A 22,703-nucleotide genomic window follows, 5' to 3' on the forward strand; every position below is an offset into this window, starting at 1 on the left:
CACAAGTCAATGGCAAAATGGGAAAAAAAGGAGGAGCTACCGTTCATTATCATGACAATCAGGAGACACTTCGAATCAGACCAACCAAACACAACTTGTGAGCCTTCTCTGGATTCTGACTGAACAAATCAACTGTAGAAACACATTTTGGGAATAGTCGAGGCATTTCGGATATGGACGGTGCAGTGATGATGTTAAAAAATTACGATTAATTATGATTTATTTATGGTTATACAATTGATAATGGTATGGTGAACATATAGAAAATGGTTTTAAGTCTTATACATGTATGCTGTCAGGGAGTTGCTTTCAAATACCACACACGCACAAATTTTTTAAATGTTAACAACTGTTGGGGCATCTGGATGGCTCAGTTGGTTGAGAGCCTGACTTCGGCTCAGGTCATGATCTCGCGGTTCGTGAGTTTGAGCCCCACATCAGGTTGCTGTCAGCCAGCTGTCAGCATGCAGCCTGCTTTGATCTTCTGCCTCCCCCTCTCTCTCTGCCCTCCCCGCTCGCGCTCGCTCTCTCAAAAATAAATAAAACATTTTTAACAAATGTTAATAATGGTTACATCTAGAGGCGAGTTTTAAAACTACACGGGATTTTGCTACACTCTTCTCTCTAGCCATTATACCATTTAAACCTACTGTGTATGTGTGCAAATGCTCCTAATAAAAAGTAACGGGCCCTGGGGTGCCTGGGTGGCTCAGTCCGTTGAGTGTCCCACTCTTAATTTCAGCTCAGGTCATGATCCCAGGGTTGTGGGATCGAGCCCCCCAGAGGGCTCCATGCTGACTATGGAGCCTACTTAAGATTCTCTCTTTTCCTCTGCCCCTCCCCCTCCTCTTTCTACACAAATATTAAAAAAAGTAACGGGCGGGAGGGAGGCCCAGCACCCAGCCAGCGAGCAGTAACAACCGAGACCTCCCTGGCCTGCCCTCCAGGGCCTTCCAGCACGGAGTACGCCCCCATCAACGCCAACACATTCTGAACAACGCAGCTAAGGCCTAAGTGAGTAACAAAGCCCCACGGACAGGGCCGTTTTCTAGGAGTCACCACCAGTCTTCAGCAGGAGAAGAGATTTTACGACGACCTCAAGCCACAGAACGCAAGCAGGAATTTCAGGCAGAATGCTTGTGAAGGAGAAGGAAGGAACAGCAAGGTCTCAAATATTTATGTGGGCAGACGAATGCCAAAGCCTAAGTTAGCAGAAACGTAGATAAAGATGCCCCGAGGAGGTGGAGGTACGGAGAGAAAAGGTCCTGATGCCACCCGAGGTGCACAGTGCCGGTGACAGCCCTGCCTGAGCACACAGACAGCCTTGCAGACGCTCTGCCCAGGCGGGCGGGCGGCCCGAATGACCGGTCCCCAGGGCGCACGCGGCCGCCTGTGCCTCAGAGGCCTCACTGCGGCAGCCACGGCCCGCTCAGGCGGAGGGCCAGCAGGGGGGCCAGACGAGGCGGCCGAGGGGTCTCCTTTCCCGCTCCGCCAGGGAGGAGAACTCACAAGCCAGGAGCCAGCTGAGTGGAGCTCAACGGGGAGGGCCACCTGACAGGGGTGGAGGGTTCGCTGCACAGAGAAGAATCCATTTCCTTTGCGGTCCTCTCTCAGGAAAATCACGGACGAAGTAGATGGAAGAAAACGTGTCGCGGTGGAGTCCCAGCGAGGAAGCAGTCCCAAGAGGGTGGATTTGCTTCTCACAGGCTGTCCCCAAACTGCCATAGACGGGGCAGCGTATAGCCCAGGACCGTGCTGGAGGCCGGAAACCCAGAGCCAAGAGGTCAGCAGGGTCGCATCTCCTTCAGAGGCTGTGAGGACAGTCCTCCCTTGACACGTCCAGCTTCGGGTGGGGTCAGGCGCTCCTTGGCTTAGTGGATCTGTCTCTCCAATCTCTGCCTCTGTCTTCACTCCATCTTCTGCTCTGTGTGGGTCTTCTCCTCTCCGCCTCTTCTATGGACACTTGTCACCGCATTGGCCCAGCTGGATCTCATCTTGAGATCTTTAACTCTTCCCAAAGACCCTTTCTCCCAGCAAGGACGCGTCCACAGGTTCCGGGGGTAAGGAAGTGGATATATGGTTTGCAGGGGGGCGGGGGCGGGGGGCACAATTCAGCCCTACTGAAAGGACAGTTCACTGCACCGTATCAAGTGCCTCCTCATACAGGGGACGCAATGACATGTGAAGTTTGCTACTGCATCAAGCCAGCCAAACTGGTGGATATATTTTTGTACGAGGGAAAAAAAAAAAAGTACTTCTCTTCAGAAATCAGGAACTTCTGTGTTAATTTCGTACTCTGAATCGATGTAGGCAAAGTTACCTTGTTCTTTAAAACGTACTCCTACCAGGGTGCCGGGGTGGTTCCGTTGGCTAAGCCTCCAACTTCCGCTCAGGTCATGATCTCACAGCTCATGAGTCTGAGCCCTACGTCGGGCTCTGTGCTGACAGCTCGGAGCCTGGAGGCTGCTTTGGATTCTGTGTCTCCCTCTCTCTCTGTCCCTCCACTACCAGCTCTCTGTCTCTGTCTCTGTCTCTCTCAAAGATGAATAAACATTAAAAAAAATTTTTTTAATATAATCCTACTTAATGACTCTGCACCTTGGCTTCCTGGTCTGTAAAATGGAAAACCCAACAATATCCTACCCCATTGTGGGGATTACGTGAGCTCATGCACGTATCTTGCTTAAAGGAGTAGCTGTTGTTACTATTATTATTGAGTACCCCACATTTCTTCAACTCCCCTCTCCTTATAATTCCACTTGTGCCCCTGCTGACCACAGAGGCCAAGGCCCAACCTGATTTATTTGGAGCAGGCTAGTTACAAAACCCCTCCAGGATACAAATTTAAAACGCTAGAGATACAGCAAGCCTAGAAAAACATTTTATTTGCCATGCGACGTTAAGATACACGACAGCTCCCATGAAGTGGACATATGGTTTACTTAAGTGATTTCTATTTACTTTTTACCCCACCTTGTTTCAGAAAGGACCCACTGAAACCGATGCACTCAAATACAATACATTTAAAATAAGTGAACAAAAAAAGTGGATGAGGAAAAAAGAAATAAGGCTTGACAGCTATCTGAAAAGCAAAGATGAAGCCAGGAGTGATCTTAGTCAACACAATCATGCTGTAGTATCCTGCACACTTGTGAGAAGAGGGCCACAATCGGGCTCTAAGCACTCAACCATGCGATAAAAGATGAAGCCTGACCAGCTGAATTATTCATTGGGTCCTTAAGATCAAAATGAGTGGGGAGGCAGAAGAGAAAAAGGAAATTTACTCAGAAGAACTGAGATATTCCTGGTAGCAGGAGAGAAACTTCTCTCTTGGACCCTCTGAAAGACAGCGTGATATGTTAGATGCTTTTCTAGCTGGTAACTATATATTTTCAGGTGTTCTTTATTTTGACATCCGCTCTCTTCCTGATTCACTCCCAACAGGTAGGATCAATTAGATTGAGAGTTTGGGGTTGATAAAGTCAGAGAGTATTTATGTATATGTGTGGGTTGTAAACGACACACTACTTTTTTAGGACAAGTAGGCACACGGTGTTTCACAATAAAAAGAAAAGACAGGGGCACTTGGGTGACTCAGCTGGTTAAGTGTCCGACTCTTGGTTTCGGCTCAGGTCATGATCTTGCTGTCTCGTAGGTCAGAGCCCCACATCGGGCTCTGTGCTGGCAGTGCAGGGCCAGCTTGCGATTCTCTCTCTCTTGCCCTTTCTCTCTGCCCCTCCCCCACTCATACTGTCTCTGTCTCTCAAACAATAAATAAACTTAAAAAAAAAAGAAAGAGATGATTTTCAAGACAAAACCAAAAGTCTTCTCCATAGAGAATACTGAGAAGAAAGCCAATATGCTCCATTCCCAATATAAAACCCAAGAATTTCCACATCCTCTGATCCTAGAAAGCCAGGAGAAGCGAGAGAAAAATTCAGAGAAGGAAGAAGGTAAGAATCATTAAAGAAAAACACAGATCATTTTGGGTGGGTTGGTTTTGTAATTAACAAGCATCAGATTCTGAATACAAGGAATACAATTTTACTTTCTGGCAGTCTATATGTATGTGGTTTTAGTAAGGACCCCCTCCTCCTCCTCTTCCTCCTCCTCCTCTCTCTCTGTCTCTCTGTCTCTCTCTCACACACACACAAGCACCCAACACACTTACCTTGTTAAGCCACTTCAGCCCCGGTATCGTATTTGAATTTATCTGTTCCTCCAGCCATGGGCGCATTCGCATCCTTTCCACGGGCATGGTACCCTTCTGCAAAGAGAAGCACAGTTATTAGGCAATTCTGCCACTGCCTGCCATGTCTGCACTAGAAAGTTCTAGACCCCTGCCTGACCATCCTCCATGATCCCCCTCCTTTGCCCAAAACCACGCAGCTGATGTGTACATGGGGACTGGAGGGCTAGGGCGGGCACTGGGGGCTCTGCATCGAGCCCACCTGCCCACCCTGGGCACGCTGACTCCGCAGGAGCCGGCTCAGTGGGTCGGTGGTTTGAGCCAGGCCTGCTCTTGGCGGAGACGGTTCCAGGGAGGTAGGAAGCCTGGGCTGGCAGAAATTCTGCGGGCTCAAAGGCCCGGACAGCCCTGAGTGACCTGGCCTAACGCAAGGTCTTAAGCCCCCCGCCCCAACCTGGCCTTGTTTATAGCAGACGCCTTCCGTGTATTACCAGGCCGGTAATGGGAGGACCGGTATCTTACAAATACCTCTGGGCATCATCCTTCTAAGAGCCCACGATGGACAGGGCAGAACAGTTGTGGGTTAAGAGTTCTTAGAACCAATTCATTGCTTCTGGGAATCTGGGCTGCCAAAATGCTTTGAACCCCCGATCTTTGCACTTTAAAGCCTAAAAGAATCAGTTCACTTGGCTCCAAGGTCTTTCACCAGCGAGCTCTCCCGTTCGGACATATCCTGTCGGCTTCCAGGGCACAGCAGCATCTTGCTCTGGCTTCAGCTCTGCGCTCACTAATGCATTCTCTTGCCCCCTCCCTCATCGGTCTTCCTTTACAAGTGTGCACGGCACCCCACCCCCCTGCCCTGAGACCACCCTCCCCTTCCCTCTGTAAACAGCTGCATGGTCTCAACGCGGTTCCTCTACCAGCCCACATAAGGCCTCTCTCCCCTCCTTCCAGATACCTTTCTAGATACTCTTTCTTCCCTGGCCCACTTAAAACATCCAGAGTGGAATCACTAACAAAGTACTGCCTGCCGCTCCTTCATCCTGTTTGCACACCAATCTAAATTTGAGATGGGATTCAAAAGCAAAGAGGAGGCCAACTCAAGCCCCCACTCTATAAAGCTTCACGGGCAGTGTGACATTATCCTCTTTTCAACTCTTCGTCGCATCTTCCTTCTTTTACTCATTTCCTCCTCCAAAAATGAGCTCTGAAAATTCTACCGAGATGAATTTGCATTGAGATGGGCGAAGTTTCAGTTACACTCTCTTGCAGCTTGCTGAGGACTTCTCTCCTCTGTGCCTCCCCCAGCTCATGCCAGAGCGCAAGCATCACCACGTGAACCACGTGGGACCGCGTCCTTGGCCTCTCGAGCCTAATTACATTCTAGAACCTGCATTTCCCTTGCACATCTCTCCCAGTTCAGATGCACTCACGGTTGCAGATGCCTCGGGCTCTGCTCTCGCAACACACCGTGCTCTCTGCTCCTCCCTCCCCGGCCTTGTCCATCCTGACCCAGCCTCCAAGACCCTTCTGCCCTCCTCCTCCACGGGCCTCCCCGGACGACTCCAGCCTGAATAAATCCCTCCCCTCCTGGACTTCCCCAACAGTCACTGATCTTACGCTGCTGCTCGTTTGAGAATCAAACATTGCTTTAGGGCGGCTCTATGCTGTCTTTGTTCTTATCCAACTCTTACCTTAACTATAAACTTTCCCACTGCATACCCGCCCTCTCCCTGACCAACCGGTAAGCTCTTTGAGAGGAGGAATTCTACCTCTCACAGGTCTTTTATATTCCTACAAAGCCCGAACGCTGCCCTCCACGCAGGAGATGTTCAAACAGGATCCAGGCCAGCTCAAAAGGTGTGCCAGGCTGGGCTCCCATCGCAGATTGGCCCCCATCCGCTCCCGTGGAGGCTCTGGGCCACTCTTTGAGACACGTAAGAGGAGCCTCAGGGACAGGCCCAAAGGAGCTCCCAACACAGCGGTTCTTAATGGCCCTGAAGTCACCCCACTCGCTTTCATTCATCCACCCACTCAGAGACATTTACTGAGAACGATACTCCAGGAACAGGAAAAGGTAAGACATCCTCTAGCATCTAGGAACTCCCAGCCGAACAGGAAACAGGTAAGAAGACATTTCCATACCAAATGAAGAGTCCTGTGTACAGAATGATACTAGGAAGCAGTCAGCAAGAGAGAGGGTGCCAGACACAGGCGGGTCCCGCGGGGCCTAGAAAACCATGCCTGGGCCTGTGGCCATCATCCCAAGACTGAAGGGGAAACTGGAGACTGATGCAGATAAATGCCATGATCCATTTTGTTAACAGGAAAGGTAAGAGTGGATTACAGAATCCAGACCAGCGCTCACCAGCCTTAATGTGCACACAAATCTTCATTTGGAAGATGAAGCCCTGTGAGTCTATGTTTCTTTTTTTAAGTTTATTTATTTATGCTGAGAGAGAGAGAGAGAGAGAGAGAATGAGCAGGGGAGGGGCAGACAGAGAGGGAGACAGAGAATCCCGAGCAGGCTCCGTGCTGTCAGCACACAGAGCCCGACGCAGCACCTAAACTCATGAACCGTGAGATCGTGACCTGAGCCATGATCAAGAGTCGGACACTTAACTGACTGAGCCACCCAGGCACCCGTGATTCCATTTTTCTAATGGGTCCTGGAACCAGACTCGAAGGAGCAAGGCTCTAGATTGCCTTTTACTTTTAATTATCAGCCACCTGCTCTTCTGTGACTTCCTGCACAGTCTGGTCGTTCTGGCAGGCAGATCTCCTCCGCCGGTCTTAGTGTGTCAGCTTCCGGTTCATCTCTTATCCATTCACATTCTGCACCTTTCTAACAAACCTCACGCTATTACTTACCGAGCCAAAATGCTACGGAAATTACACATGTAAAACATTTTCTAAATCTTTAATCAGGACTGTCATTAATCATAAGCAGGTTTGCAGGAAAAGCAAGCACATGCAAGTATTGCCTTATCAGAGTAGGACAAACTCTGTTACAAAGGGCTTCACTTGGGGCGCCTGGGTGGCTCAGTCGGTCGAGCATCCGACTTCAGCTCAGGTCACGATCTCCCAGTTTGCGCGTTCCAGCCCCACATCAGGCTCTGTGCTGACAGCTCAGAGCCTGGAGCCTGCTTCGGATCCTGTGCCTCCCTCTCTCTCTCTGCCCCTCTCACACTCTCTCTTAAAAAAAATAAATAAATAAACAAACATTAAAAAAAAATTTTTTTAAAGGGTTTCACTTATCTCAGTTTCTATGTTTTGTTATGTTTTAAACAGCTAGGACATCCCTGATGTTAAACAAGAAAAACCTGATCCTTTTACCTGAAGATACTTCCTCTATTTCTACTTGATTTTATAGCCCGGCCCCACTTCCCCCACTAAAAAAGTAATGAATTACCAGTGGTGTTGCCACATGACACGGAAGAAAACACGTTTCCCATGACAATCAGAAGTTGAGTGTGCACCCTGACTTCTGTGAAAGAAGCAAAGGTAGAATTCTCTTCCGGGCCTAGCCCCAGAAACTCATCATTTAGTGTGAACTAAAAATAAATTATACGTCTAGAGATTAAAAGGCAGGGGTGACAGTCACAGAGGGTCAGAGACTGAATACGGAGAAAAGATGCTTACTCGGCATGTATTTTCCAGCTTCTGTCCAGGAAATTCACAGTGACAGATTGGTCTTCCTTCTGTAAGGCAAGTTTCCCGTAGGCACCAGTTCCCATGGCCCGTATGAAACTCTAACAGAGTTGAGGAAGGCACAGGACTGGTTAGAAAAGACACAGAGGGGCTATTTTTGCCAAGAAAACCCAAGTATGCCAGAAATCAACACACTTGTGTTCCAGTCCTGACTTTGCCATTATTAGCGGGTGCCCTTGCACTAGTCACTCAAACCCTCCAGTCCACACTTCGATCATCTCGGAAAATGAAGAGGTTTCAAAAACATAATAGGCCAAGTCATCCATGACTCCAGGAATCCTTTTGTGACATGAAGGCTCATCATCTGATGTATCTTTTTTTGGCAAGCTTCTATCTATTCTTGTACACTGGGTTGTTTTTAGATGTGAAATGCTGGGGTGCCTGGGTGGCTCAGTCGGTTGAACGTCCGACTTCAGCTCAGGTCACTATCTCGCAGTTGGCGAGTTTGAGCCCCTCGCCAGGCTCTGTGCCGACAGCTCAGAGCCTGGAGCCTGCTTCGGATTCTGGGTCTCCCTCTCTCTCTGCCCCTCCCCACTCATGCTCTGTCTCTCTCTCTCTCTCTGTGTCTCAAAAATAAACATTAAAAAAAATGTTTTTTTAATTTAAAAGTGAAACGCTAAAGTCTTGAGGTTCCATAAACCTAAAATACAGAGCATCTACCATCAAGCCCGACAAAAGGCACTTTCTAAAGCCACCTATCATTATACCTTCTAGATACGGGGTTGGTCTCATCTTTAAAACCACGGAATCAGCCTATAAATCAGTTCAGTACATGGCGGGTATTTAGGGCACCGTGATGCTGCATAAACGCAAACAAGCTATTTCCTGGAACACAGTGACTGAACTCATAGCAAGTGAACAGCCCCCATGAAGATGACACTGTTATGGTCCTGATTAGGGCCATTAACAGTGATCTTGAATTTTAACCTGAATCACTGAAGTTTGGATCTTGGAATGGTAACAGAAATGGCTACTATTTACTGAGCACATACTATATGCCAAGTCTTAAAACCAGAGTTTTCTAGGAGCTCCTCATGTAATTTTTATAACCCTGGAAGGCAGGGACTTTAAAATTCCATATCACAGATGAGAGGACAGGTAAAGGAACTGTTCAACGCAACCCGCTAGTAAGTAGGAGAGCCAAGGCTCTCATTCATGTCTCTCTGAAATGCCCAGATTCAGAAACCCTAACACCTGCTTTTTTTCTTACTCTAGAAAGCACTCAGTTATGATGGTCTTTTAACCGTTCAACGTACTGAGCCTTTCCCAACTCCTGTCTGCTTTGCATACCACTGACATATTAAATTTCCTAAAATACCACTTAAATCATGTTAATGTTCTTTTCTAGAGACTTCTAAACATCCCTGCTGGACTTAAGATAATAAAATCCTTGGCTGAGTGGAGGAGGGGTGCACTTCTGATAATGACACAATGGGTAATTCAGACCTAACTCCCAAGGTGAATAACAAGAAAACCTGTACAAAACATGTGTGTGTGTTTTTTTTAATCCGTTTAGAAGAATCAGAGAGCTAACAAGGTAGTAAAGAATTAGGACAGCAGGGTCTGGGAGAAGAATGAAACCCAGGAAGGTAAGCCTGACGTTTGGGGCACTCTTTTCCCAGCCTGGGGGCATCTGCTGATCCCAGAACTAGGGGAATAAAAACTGAAGATCAGGACCCAACTAGGAAAAGGGAGTCCTGGAAACCACACACACACACACACACACACACACACACACACACATACACACACACACAAGCTTGTTTGGGATAAAACTAAATGGAAAGAGACTGACCTCAGAGACTGAAGCCTAGCTCTGAATCACCTCAATCCCTGTGCAAATTAAAATGATCTGGAACTCCCAGACGCAAATGTAAATTATATCTTGAGGAAGACAACATTATCCTAGGATTTATATTATCTCTGGAGTTTTTCATACGCAACGGTGAGCATTCAATCAATTTGGCTGAGAACACAAGGATAAATAAAAAATCAATGAAATATGGACAACAAAAAGAGACCCACAGGGATTCTGACACAGGTCTTTCACAGATACAATGGAGACACAGATACCAAAAGTTTTCAGACACAGTCTTTAAAACAAGAATGCCTAACATGTTCAAGGAAATAAAAACAAGACAGAAAATGTTCGCAAAAACCTAGAACCTAAAAAAGAAATTCTAAAACTAAAGGGCAAGGGCACCTGGGTGGCCCATTTAGTTAAGCACTGATTAACTTGATTTTGGCTCAGGTCATGATCTCATGGTTTGTGGGTTCGAGCCCTGACTTGGATTCTGTGCTAACAGTGTGGAGCCTGCTTGGGATTCTCCCTCTCTCCCTTTCTCCCTCTCTCTGCCCCCCTTTTCAAAATCAATAAATAACTCAAAAAAATAAAAAAATAAAACTACAGAGCAAATAATTAAAATTAAGAACTCAACAGACGGGTGTACCAATATATTAGACATCATAAAAAAAAAAAATCAGTGAACCAAAACAGAAGTCAGAAAGAAATAAACAGAATGAAGCACTTAGAGGCAGAAGAGTGGAGAATGTTACAAAGAACATAAAATCCATAGGAGATTCTATTTTAGATCTAAAAAGATGTAAAACATGCGCAGTTTGTAGTTCCACGAAGACACGAGAAAGAATGAGGCAAAAAGCGATGTTTCGAGACCATGACCAATTATCTTAATAACTTGCTACAAACCCCAAACAGACAAATACGAATGAAACCCCACCTAAGCATACTATAGCATGTTTGCTGAAAACCAAAACTATAGCGAAAAATCTTAAAAACAGCTGGGAGAGGGAAAAATCTTAAAAACAGCTGGCATCACCTTTAAAGAGCAAAGAACAAAACCCCCAAGACCCAGAAGGCTTACAGTTACTATTACTCAACAGAAACCAGGGAAGACAGAAGACAATGGAAAGGTGTCTCTAAAAGTACTGAAAGAAACAGCTATTTTTAAAAGTTTATAGACAGCGAGTATTTCAAGAATGAAGTGGAAATAAAAGCATCTTCACTCAGAGAAAAACAGAGCGTTTCCACCAGCAGCCCCACAGCTCATCTCCCAGTTGCAAGGGCACAGGAGATAGGTCAAAACTGGGGAGCAGGGAAGTCAGGAGGGTTGGTGCTGTGCAGCTAGCTAACATCAGGGCTTCAGCATGAGTCCGTGTTGCAGAAGCTGACCGCAGCAATGCTCCATCCCCTTTCTTCTGCAGCTGCGACATGTATTTGTCAACAGCCCTCCCTACGTAACCATGTGCCCACCCCGCTTACCAACCTACGGGAGGGTTACCCCCTCACAAAAGCTAGCTCAAAGCTCTTTTCATCCACTAACCTTCCCTCACAGCTCTATGGCAGCTCGTGTGGGCAGTATCCAGTCGTCCAGTGTATCAACAAATATTTATTACACACCTTATCGCAGGGAACTCTGCTAAATGCTATGGACGACTCAGAGACGTGTGAGGCATGATCACTACCCTCAAGGAATTAGTAAGTTAACTGGGGGTATGTGACATAAATCACATAAAGCTACCTAATAATACTATAAGTATAATAATAAAAGACTGCAATGGAGATCAGAAGGCAGTATATGATTAATTGCCAACTACGCGAACCAGTTTCACGAGGAATATATAAATCATTACTGGATGGGTTTGTAAGGGAAAGCTGTGCGGCAAAGGGAGAACTTATAGGATGGGGAAAAATCGCCTAGGCAAAGTGGCAAGCAAGCCTGGCAAAGGTGAAGTTGGTAGAAACAGCCAAGGTCAGGACCGGGGAAGATGTGTTTTCTGCCGTGGGCGGAGCAACTGACTTAGACACCAACGTGGGTGGAGCTTCTTGAGAGTCCGCGAGCAGGTGAGAAGCGTGGGCTGGCTGGTTTACAGAAATCATCACGAACCCACACACCGGCCCTAATAAGTTAAATATTGTTATCCCCGTTTTAGAGAGGGGCAAAAGCATAACTTGAAAAAGTAACTTAAAAAAAAAGAAAAAAGAAAATCATGTCCGAGTCACCCAAGCCCCTTGGAGAAGGGACCAAGGCTTGAACCCCCCATTGCCCGGCTTGTTTAGAGGCTATAAGACTGCTGAGCGCCTGCTTGAGACTAGCCGTGACCCAAGCAGCACCCATACAGGGGCAAACTGAAGCAAGGAGAGGAGCCCGAGCTGCTTCTCTGGTCCGAAATGGCGGCTACGGGAATGCAAGGGAAATAAAGCCAAGCGACAATACAGGTGTAAGAATAATAGCAATTTGTACTAGTAACTTTTTCTGCACATCTGGTATTCTTTCCCCAGATGCAAGTTCCTCTTGCATGATAGTCTACACCCCTCACATTGACTTTTGTACCTTTTTGGCAAAAGTTAATTTCCAGTTCAAAATTATGTGAGTTGAGAGAGCTGAAAGCTGGAGTTGAAAACTGAAAATTATCGCCATCATTATCCCCATCACCCGTTGAAGTGCTTCCTAGGAATCAGACACTAAGCCAGGGGCTTCTCATGCATGATTTCATTGAATCTGCAAACAAACTATAGGAGGTATAGTATCTTAGCTCCCGTTTTCCAGATGAGGAAATGAAGCTGGTCACCAAGCTGCAGAGCTATTAAGTGGTAAAGCTGGGATTCAAATCCAAAGATGTCAAAAGCCTCTAGACCAGTGTTTTTCAAACACTGGGTCAGGAAATCAACTTACTGGATTAAGATCAGCAATTTTAATGTAGGTGAACACAGAACACAAACTCTGAGAGTCCCCCAAATAAGAGTAAGCTTGTTTTCTTGAAATTTTTGTTTCAATTTTCGATTATATTATACTGGTACCATGGTCAAAAACAGTATACAAAGCAGAGGCACCCGGGTGGCTCCGGTCTGTGGAGCGTCCGACTTCGGCTCAGGTCATGATCTCACGGTTCATGAGTTCAAGCCCCACATCGGGCTCTCTGCTGTCAGTGCCAGCCCGCTTCAGATCCGCTGTTGCCCACCCCCTTCTCTGCACCTCCCCCACTTGTGCTCTCTCTCTCTCTCTCTCTCAAAAATAAACATTAAAAAAAAAAGTATAAAAAGCATTGCACTGGGCAGAACCACTCCCCAGGTGTGCACACAGATGTGTGTGAGCATGTGGCGGGGTGGGGGGGGTGCGGCGAGGGGAGAAGGGGAAGGTCATGTGGAAAGCAGGAAGCAGAAGAGAAGGATATAGCCAACCTTAGAACCAGAAGGACTCCCGGAAGACAGAGAAATTTAACAGCAAGTACCCGGTATGAAAACAACCACGTGAGTGATTATTATAATGGATATAAATAATCAGAGTGAGGTAACAGGTAACAGGTTCTCTCTCTCTCCCAATCTCTCTGCCCCTCCCCTGCTTGCTGTCTCGCTCTCTCAAAATTAATAAATAAACATTAAAAGAATCAATAAACTTCAGGAGAGTTAATACACAATGGCAATCAAAGCAAGTGTGTCACTGATGTAATCCTTATTTCGTGTATGTAATTTGTCACTGATGTAATCCTTATTTCGTGCACTTGGCTGTTTCCTTTTATTGAACTTTCGAAAGATGCGTGTCATAGATTCATTTAATAATTTTAGTTTCCAGCCCAGTTTTTCTCAAGGTTTTTAAGCAATTCAACCATGAATTCTCCTACGCTGTGGATTTTTCAGGAACTCAACCTTGAACGATGGGGCAGGATTACTGGCAAAGGCTCTCCTTGAGATATCATAAATCAGTTATATTTTTCTATACTATTCCATTCTCCTATACCAGATCCCCAAACTGCCTGTGCACATTATTATCTAGGGAATTAAAAAAGCAAAAAAACAAACAAACAAAAAGACTCCTTGGCCCCATCTCAGACTCACTGCAATAGCATTTCCAAGTTCTTCTTATTATCCTAGGGCAATTTGGATACGCAGCTAAGTGTAGGCATCACTGTCATTCAGTACCCATAAGCTCAATGGCCTTCCGGATTCCATATGTTTAATAAACATCTCCAAATGAGTCATAGGAAAATGAGGGCGCCAATGACGAGTAGCTTTCATCATGAATGGAATATGAATGCACATGAAATTAAAATTCTAAAATGCCTTTAAATACCACTGAACAAGTTTCCCATACTGAGAATCATCCAAATTATAGTTTTGCATATCTGCCATCCAACCCACAATTTTCTTCTTGGACGTGTTTTCTGTATCCTTTAGAGAAGATATTACCATAGCTACTTGACAAAAACTTCCCTGTCTTTGACCACAAGCTGGTCTGGGACCTGAAACAGTGTGACTGAGCCTCTGATAGTAACTTGCACTGTACCACTTCAACCGAAACTGACTTCTGGCCTCCACCTGGGTGCTCGAAAGACACCAAAATATACGACTGGTTTTCCGTCCTGCAGGTGAGCCAACGGTCATTCTAGGAAACGGTTCTCAATGCAGCCCAAAGCAATCAGGAGTCCTCCATCCAGAGACAGCAAGCCTTGAGAAACACGGACCATGCTCCATGTATGCGAACGTGTGCTTTTCGGAGAGGGGGCCCAGAACCCTGCCGTCCATCTCTGCCCAAGGAGCCCTGCTCCCCGGGCCCCTCTCCCCAGAGCACCTTCTCCGGCCCCCTTCTCTGCCCAACCCAGCTGCCCCAGCCCTTCTCCACTGCAGATGGGTCTCACTTCCTCTCTCCTGTTTGCTCAGGCGCCACAAACCCCATGCTTGGGCTGAATGATGCCCAGTCCTGACCACCCACGACACGCTGATGGGCTCATCACCTCACCTGAGCATGCGGATTTCTGCACATCTTTTCTGCTTCTCCCTCATCAGCTCCTGTGGTTGTTCCCCACAGGAGCAATCGGAGATCTTTCCATCGTCACGCTAGCGAATTCACTTCCACACCCATCAATTCCGGCAAAGGGTCTTGCCTCTAACCTCAGGGAGGAAAATAGAAGCCACCAGGCTCTTTCTGAATTTCTGACTCCCCTCCCTCTTCAAACTTATCTGGACTTCCGTGACCTCCTTGTCCCCTTCTTTACACCGGGCAGGTGGTAATGCCGCTCTCCGCAAGGGGAATACGGAAGGTTTAAGGGGAGAAATATTGAGGTTGGTTTTGGGTCTACTGGCTTTGGGATATCTTTGGGATATCGGGGGAAAAAAAGTGTTGGGTGGGCAATTTGATCCATGAGGTTAGAGCTCAGGAGAAAGACCTAGCCTGAAAATAGCCATCCACCCCTACACAGCTAGTTCAAATGCCATTCCTTCTACAAAGCCTATCTATCTTTACCAAATCCTGCCTCCAATATATATCCTCTGCTCCTGTCAAGCTGGAACCTTGTGTTAACGTCGCCACATATCTTAACACGTAGACCTGTGTAGCCTTGCCCTTGACATCCCAGCAGGCACCTGCCAGGCCTATCCAGCCATTCTGGACACGTTCTGTATCTACACAGTCCGACAAGGGAGCCATCAGCCACGTGTGGCTACTGAACACCTGAAATGTGGCCAGTGTGAATGAGGAACCATTTGTCCCCAAACAAAGACACATAGTTTCAAGGCCACTTCCAGTTTTCCACATCACAGTGAGTAGTCAGGTGGCTGGTAAAAACAAAGTGTCTGCCTAGGACACCCTGGTGGGGTTTTTGAAGAGGCAAGTTAGCCACCTGACATTGAAACTGTTCTATTTTGAGGAAAGCCTGGGGTTTTTTTTTGTTTGGTTTTATTTTCTTGTTTGGTTTTGTTTTGTTTTTTGTTTTTTGTGTGTGTGGTTTTGTTTTTTGTTTTGTTGGGTTTTTTTTGTTTTGTTTTGTTTTGTTTTTGAGAGAAGCCTGACTCACACTCTATAAGCTTAATCACCTTTGGGGAGGCAACCTGTTGGTTAAGTGAAGGGAGCTTCTGTGTAATTCTTATCCCTGTTTGGACTTGCTAAGCCCTTGAAAACACCAGCAGCTGGCAGGTACCGAGCACACAGGATCCCATGCTACACTCCGAGGCCACGAACAATAGCTGATGAGTATTATGTGCTTAACACCGTCAGGCAAGTTCCCAGCTTGTTAGGAGTGTTAGTTCTCTCGATTCACCACGATCCTGTAAGGTAGGTGCTACTACAATCCCCATTTTACAGATGAAGAAACTGAGACACAGAAGGTTAATAAGTAACTTGCCCAAGGTCCCAGAGCTACTGGGTGGTTGAGTTCAGATTTAAACAGGAGTCTTCGGCCCTTACGTGGCCTTTGGACCATGAGGCCCAACTGGGGTCCACGTAAAGAGGCATGGAGGGCCCAGCGCCTCCCAGTCTGCACGGGGAGCCTGCGCTGAAGGGGCTCCCAGCCAGGGCTGAGAGAGCCGGCTGCTCCAGCTGCCCTAGTTGGGCCGGACGCGTAGACTGCAGCTCTCCGCCTCCAGTGCCCAGCACCACCCCCATCGACTCACACTTCCTGCCCCTCATAGTACCTTCCTGGCTGGTGGAAACCAGCGAGACCAACTGCGCATCCTGTCCGGCCAGACCTTTATTTCTGTAATGTGTACTAGGAAAACAGTATTTCCCCACTCCAAAATAAAACTGTCTTGCCGCCTTCCACCCCTCCAATTCCTCTTTAAGAAAGCAACAGAGGAGAACCAGAGGGTTTGCTGTCTGTCTGTCCGTCCGTCCCTGGGTGTATTCTCCACTTGTTTCTGCTTCTGCCACACGGCAGGGTCACCTGGCCCAGAGCACAGGCCACCTGGGTCCTGGGGCGGTCCTCAGAAAGAAGGGGAGGAAGAAAGCGCACCCTGCCCAGCCTATGACTGCTCAGCCCCAGGAACTATTTCAGGAGCGCAAAAAAGCCCCTCTTGGACAAGCTGTGCTCCAACGCCGCGATGGACGTTCCGCGTTAAGATTTTTGTAAGGTACCGGGGCGCCTGGGTGGCTCAGTCGGTTAAGCGGCCGACTTCGGCTCGGGTCATGATCTCGCGGTCCGTGAGTTCGAGCCCCGCGTAGGGCTCTGTGCTGACAGCTCAGAGCCTGGAGCCTGTTTCAGATTCTGTGTCTCCCTCTCGCTGACCCTCCCCTGTTCATGCTCTGTCTCTCTCTGTCTCAAAAATAAATAAAACGTTAAAAAAAAAAGATTTTTGTAAGGTACCGAAACCACTATGGTGGTCGACATTTGGGGTATTTGTCAGTTTCCACCCCCTCAGTGTGTATGAAGAGCAATTGTGGGCCGTGAGGGCGTTTTGCTTCTCCCTTATTTTTAGCATTAGGAGCTCTGGGGAGGGCCAGACCTCACGTCTGCAAACGCCACGCCAACCCCGCGTACATCTCCCCGCACCCTGTTTGTCCTACACCCCTCCGCACCAACTCCCTTCTCTCTTGGAATTGAGGGCAAGTTTTAAATCTACCCTTCCCCAACAGCTTTCCCTGACCATTACAGGTTCAACTATTACCACAGCAGTCTTTCTGTTCATACTGATAGGGCGGCTTCAAGGAATAGTTGGATGTTAACAATAACTGATCTTGTCTGACTCTTGGCTAACTAATTTGACCTAGAACTTCCTAATAAGCGATTATGATCTCCACGGGGCCTAGCACTGTCTTTATTTGTCAGCGAGTAGGACGGTGCCACGATGCAGGACTGACAGGCACAATGACTCAGGGACAGCACGGCCACCCTTGAGCAGAGTGGAGATCGGGGAAGGCCTTGGAGGCTCCTTTGTCCACCAAGGTGGGCAAGGGGTGAGCCTGTTGCTAGGGCTACATCCTTATCACCATGCCCTAGATGAGGCTAGGACTGGGGAGTTGTGACCCTGAGGGAGAAATCCACCCGCCATTCCCCTAAAAACTCATAAATCTCTTAGTCTCCGCCACTTTCCCCACCACTGTAGGGGCCACTCAGGTCTAGGAGTATTTCACTCGGCAACACAGCCTCTCCCCAGGGCAAAGCGTTAGGGACCAAACGCAAAGGGTAGCAGAGCCCCACATCCCTAGGCCTCAGTTTTCTCATCTGTAAAATGGGGCTAACTTCCTTAGGGTTTGTGGTAGGACTAAGATGATGTGTAAAGTGCCTGGCCTACTATCTGATCAACAGTGGGTGTTTAATAGTTAATAGTTTCCGCAGACACAAATATTCGATCAAGGACTATTCGATGGAGCATTATCTACAAAGCAAAAACTTTGCATTGATCCAAATACCAGGCAGTAGGGAGATGGTTAAATAACATGTGGTGGACTCAAATAACGAAACAGTGTGACTCTGGAAGGGTATTTCCTTTGTATGGGATGATGATCAGAAGATATACGTTAATATAGAGTTACTGTATGTAATTATATGTCCCATAGATTTTTACATAGTCTATGTAAGTGTATATATGTTAACATAGTTCAGAATATAATACAAGCTAAAAAGTGAAAAAAAAGCAGGGAGCAGAGGTCATTTTTCGATTATCAGGGCAATACGCTTCCCGGATGTGCCGGTCCGTGGGCAGCGTCCCCATGGCTGCTGAGCCCGGGCGCTGACACAGGGCTCTCTTGATGACAGCCAGACCTCACCCTCCACAAGGACTCCAGCCGACTCTCTCAGAGGCCAGCACCGCCTAGTACGGGACCGACAATGCACACCAAGACACAACTGTCTGGCCTGGAACTGGGTGGCTAGGGGTCAGGGGAGCCCCCCGCCCCAGGGGCACCAGACCAGGTGAGGACGGGTGCCCAACAGTGAGTAAAAAGCTGTAATACGTTACAGCATAGGGTGTCTTGAGGGGCACAGTCCCCATGAGGCCTCGTAAAGTCACATGCCAATGAGTGCCATCCTGTGTTCATTCCAAGTCCTGAAAAGCCTTAATGTCGGCAGAGTGCTCTAGTTTTAGATTTGAGAAGAAGTAGAATATGGCAATAATGAACTTCGCAAAGCTACAGAGGTTCCTTCTATCCTCCCCCCCTCCTCCCCCACTCCATGAACGATTGAGTCCAAAAGTCCATTAGGCGGAATGGAGCAAAGCAGATGTACTGTGTTGAATGGGGTTTCCCCCAAAATTCACATCCACCCAGAACCTGTGAATGTAACCTTATTTGGAAATAGGGTCTAGACAGATATAATCAAGTTAAAACAAGGTGATACTAGATTAGGATGGGCCCTAAATCCAAGAGGACTGGTGTCCTTACAAGAAGAGGGAAATCTGGACACAGACACACACAGAGGAGGAGGCCAGATGAAGACAGAGACAGGGATGGGGGCGATGCGGTGGGTCTACAAGCCAAAGAACGCCAAGGACTCCCAGCCACCACCAAAGCGAGGAAAGAAGCATGGAGCAGATTCTCCCTTAGAGCCCCCGGAAGGAACCAACTCTGCCAACACCCTGATTTCAGACTTCCAGCCTCCAGAACCGGGAGACAATACGTTTCTGTTGTATAAGCCACCCAGCCTGTGGTACTTTGTTATGGTCCTAATGATCTGAAGACATTAGGAGAGCGGAACAGAGGCATGCTAGTGAGGACTACTGGCATAAAGAGGGTGTCCCCTTGGGTGGAAGGAGGTGCTGGCACATCGTATGGGGGATCTTGAAGCCCAGGTGGGGAAATGAGGATAGACTCGGGGACAGTGGGGGAGAGCAGCCCAGAGTGGGGTGTCAGGGCCCAAGTGGGGTGAGTGGGCTCCTGTCCAGGGACAGCAGTCTTGTCTGGGAGCACAGAAGCCTGAGGAATGAGATGGGGAGGGCAACTTCATTGCAGTGGGGCGGCCGAAGGGATGTGAGATTAGATACACGCAGGCAATTGAGTAAATTAATTAATACATTAGGGGAAATGGAAGCCAGGTTTCTCACTTTTGGAGAAGGAAGTTCAAACAGAGAAAGAAATCTAGAATAATCTTGGGTGTTAGGATAGAATAAGGACTGAGTTCATATATGTCGATAAACACAGAAATAAATATAGATGTAAAAATATGTGTACATATATACACGTACGTACAAATATGTGTACGTACACGTGGTACACTATTCCCTAACCCTGCCCACTACGAGGGTCTGGGGGCAGCAATACACCACTGGTGATAAGCACACATAGCACCCAAATCATGGTTTCTAAATACCACTCTCCACTAAAAGGAATCAGGGCTTCTCGGAAACATGGCTGATTGCAGGTCTAGGGCAGGGAAAGCAGAAGACGAGATGGAACTATGTTGGGGGGTCAGAAAGTAAGGACGTGTCCAAAGAACACCGAGAACATCAAGAGAACAGGACAATCCACACGAAGGCTCCCACCGGCCAATCGGAGACAATCTGAATGTCAAAACAATGACAAAAGTGTGTTACAGTCCATTGGATAAAATAGGAATCAATGAAAAATAGAGAGGAGGGAGCTTTTCTACAAAGCAGCAGGGCAGGTAGTAAGTGTGGAAAGAGTATGGAACTAAAAATCACCATGCAGCAGCTATCAGAGAAGTAATTCTGCTGCCAGGAAACATCAGTGGATGCTAAAACCAGTGAGTTAAAAGGCTGGTGAGAAATGGGACCTTTACACGGTCTCGAAGGACATCCCACAAAATATTTACCACAAAGGGAAAAAAGAATAACCAAAGAGAAGCCTGACAAATACCTCCTCGGTCAAATGGTTGAATGAACATCACGAAGAAAGGAACACATCACAGTCACTCACCACTGGAGAGGACACAATGAGGAAAGAGCCCCACGTCTGTGATATTCCTGCATAAACTCCGTAGCCTAAATCTGACCGCGAGTGAACTGTCACCAAGCCCCACCTGATGGGTTATCTATACAATAACAGGCTCGTAACTGTCAAAATGTCAAGATCAGAGACGTTACGGGAAGATTAAGGAGACATAACCCCTGAGCCTGAATCGGATCCCTGTGCCATGGGGTCGCTGTTAAGATCACTGGCCAACCCGGATGGGGTCTATGGATCAGGTGGTGCTAAGGGTAACGGCCTGATTCGAACAGGGGCGCTGCGGTCATGTTGGAGAGGACCCTTGTTTGCAGGAAGATACACTCAAGCATTCGGGAGTGACGGGACTTCCTGCTGGCAAGTTACTCTCCAAAGGTTCAGAAAAGCAGTTCTCTGTAGTGTTCTTGCAACGTTAGTGCAAGTCTGAAATGAGTTGCAAGGAAAAAGCCTCGGCCAGAAAGACCAGAGCAAAGTACATGAGTGATTTACAGTCCAGAGGGGGAAACAGCAGCAAACACGACATTTTTCTGCAAATACAACAAATTCTAGAAAATTCCCTCTCTGGTGCTTCAATGAAACTGCTGGCAGTTTTGTTTTTTGTGGTTTTTTGTTTTTTGTTTTTTCAATCCAGGCACCACGAATGGATTTAACTACACGCATCAGTCACGTTACGCAATGAGGCAACAATGATCTTAACGAGAAGCCTGGAAGCTTCATTTCCTGGGGAAGACGAGGGATGATGGTCCATAACTCATTTAAATTGCAGGTTGTCTGGAAAACCAGAAGCGACCAAGGGCCAGTGTGCACATGTGAGAGAAGGCTCTCAGCGTTCAGCACGAAACATATGCCTCCTAATCTTTGTGCTAATATTTAACAGCAGTTATCAGTTCTCTCAACTTGGAAACACGAGGGTGGTTTCCCAGAGACACTGCCTCACCCGTTGGGTGAAGTTAGCGGCCAAGGAAAGCAGTCAGAAGCACCCCCTGCCTTTTTTCAGATACGCGGCATTCAGAGGCCCCACACCACCACGTTCTCTGGAGGACACTTCAGGCCAGCTCTTGGTTGTCACCCGGTGGCCCCCAAAGCTGGCATTCCCAGCCGGGCTTCATCCCTTCTGCGAGGACGCCTCCCCCCTCCCTCAGTCTGTCAGGCACTTGGCTCGAGAAACACCCACCATGAGTAAGGGTTTTGCTTCCTGTTTCTCATTTGCAATTTTTCCTCATCTTGCAGAATTCGGAAGCCTGAATAACCTTCAGTCCTACTTGCTCGAACTTGGCGGAACATTTCACTAACTACTTTGGCCCCAGAGTACCGAGCAGAGCGCATATTTACTATTCTCCAGGAGAGTAACTCGAACACTGTGGGGATAGAAAGTGCCACGACCAGTGGGTCGGGAACAATTCCTTCCTTCAGCACAGTCAGGACCAAGCAGCTCTGTGAGCTCGGCCCCGCCCTCCAACCCCAATCTGGTAGCTACTCTGCAGCCAGAACACCCCCGTAAAAGCACAGATACGGTCCGTTCAGAGCCCCTTGTTCCACAGGCCCGGCTCTGGTGTCATCTCCCTCCACTGTCCTTACTCCCAGCACCTCCAGTGGCGGGTCTGTCCCCCAGGCCTCCTTCCCGGTCTCAAGAGCAAGACCGTCCCCTTTCACTGAGTAACCTCACACTGTCTTAGCTCCGAGACCACTTCCTCAACAAGCCTCCCTTAGTCTCTGAAGGTCAGGCCAGGCCCCCGCATCTGTCTGCCCGACTTGACGAGAATCTCCACGAGGCCCGAGACCCTATCTGCCCACTCACCACTCTGTACCCAGGTCCTAGGGTATGGCAAAGGCCGAGGCTCGATAAAGAAACCACGAATATACTGCAGATGCTGGGCATCAGCGATGATGAAAGGGGGAACAAGAGAGGCACTCGCGAACTAGTAAAAGAAGGCTGTACACAAGCAATTACGATCAGGAAACAATGATTTGCCATCATAAAAAGATGCATATAAAGGCTGTGGGGAATCGCATCTAAGAAAGCTGTAAGATAGACCTTTTTAAAATAAATACCTTTGGGGCGCCTGGGTGGCGCAGTCGGTTGGGCGTCCGACTTCAGCCAGGTCACGATCTCGCACTCCGTGAGTTCGAGCCCCGCGTCAGGCTCTGGGCTGATGGCTCAGAGCCTGGAGCCTGTT

The 22,703-nt window shown here is 47.7% G+C and overlaps 1 protein-coding gene across 9 annotated transcripts in view; it reads right to left on the reverse strand.

The window, feature by feature from the left end:
* The window catches only part of IRF2 (interferon regulatory factor 2), an 87,329-nt gene that overhangs the window by 39,339 nt on the left and 25,287 nt on the right, over nucleotides 1-22,703 (reverse strand). For 6 of the 9 annotated variants that reach the window (XM_042982959.1, XM_042982962.1, XM_015535917.2 and 3 more), the window contains one exon: nucleotides 4,172-4,267. In XM_042982959.1, coding sequence (XP_042838893.1) covers nucleotides 4,172-4,258 — 87 coding nt within the window. In that variant the 5' untranslated portion in view covers nucleotides 4,259-4,267. Of the gene's footprint in view, nucleotides 1-4,171; nucleotides 4,268-6,557; nucleotides 6,642-7,831; nucleotides 8,311-22,578; nucleotides 22,611-22,703 lie in introns of those variants that run through there. The other 3 variants (XM_042982963.1, XM_042982961.1, XM_042982960.1) reach the window with 3 other exon arrangements.

This window comes from Panthera tigris, chromosome B1 (genome assembly GCF_018350195.1).
Source record: "Panthera tigris isolate Pti1 chromosome B1, P.tigris_Pti1_mat1.1, whole genome shotgun sequence".
Taxonomy (NCBI): domain Eukaryota; kingdom Metazoa; phylum Chordata; class Mammalia; order Carnivora; family Felidae; genus Panthera; species Panthera tigris.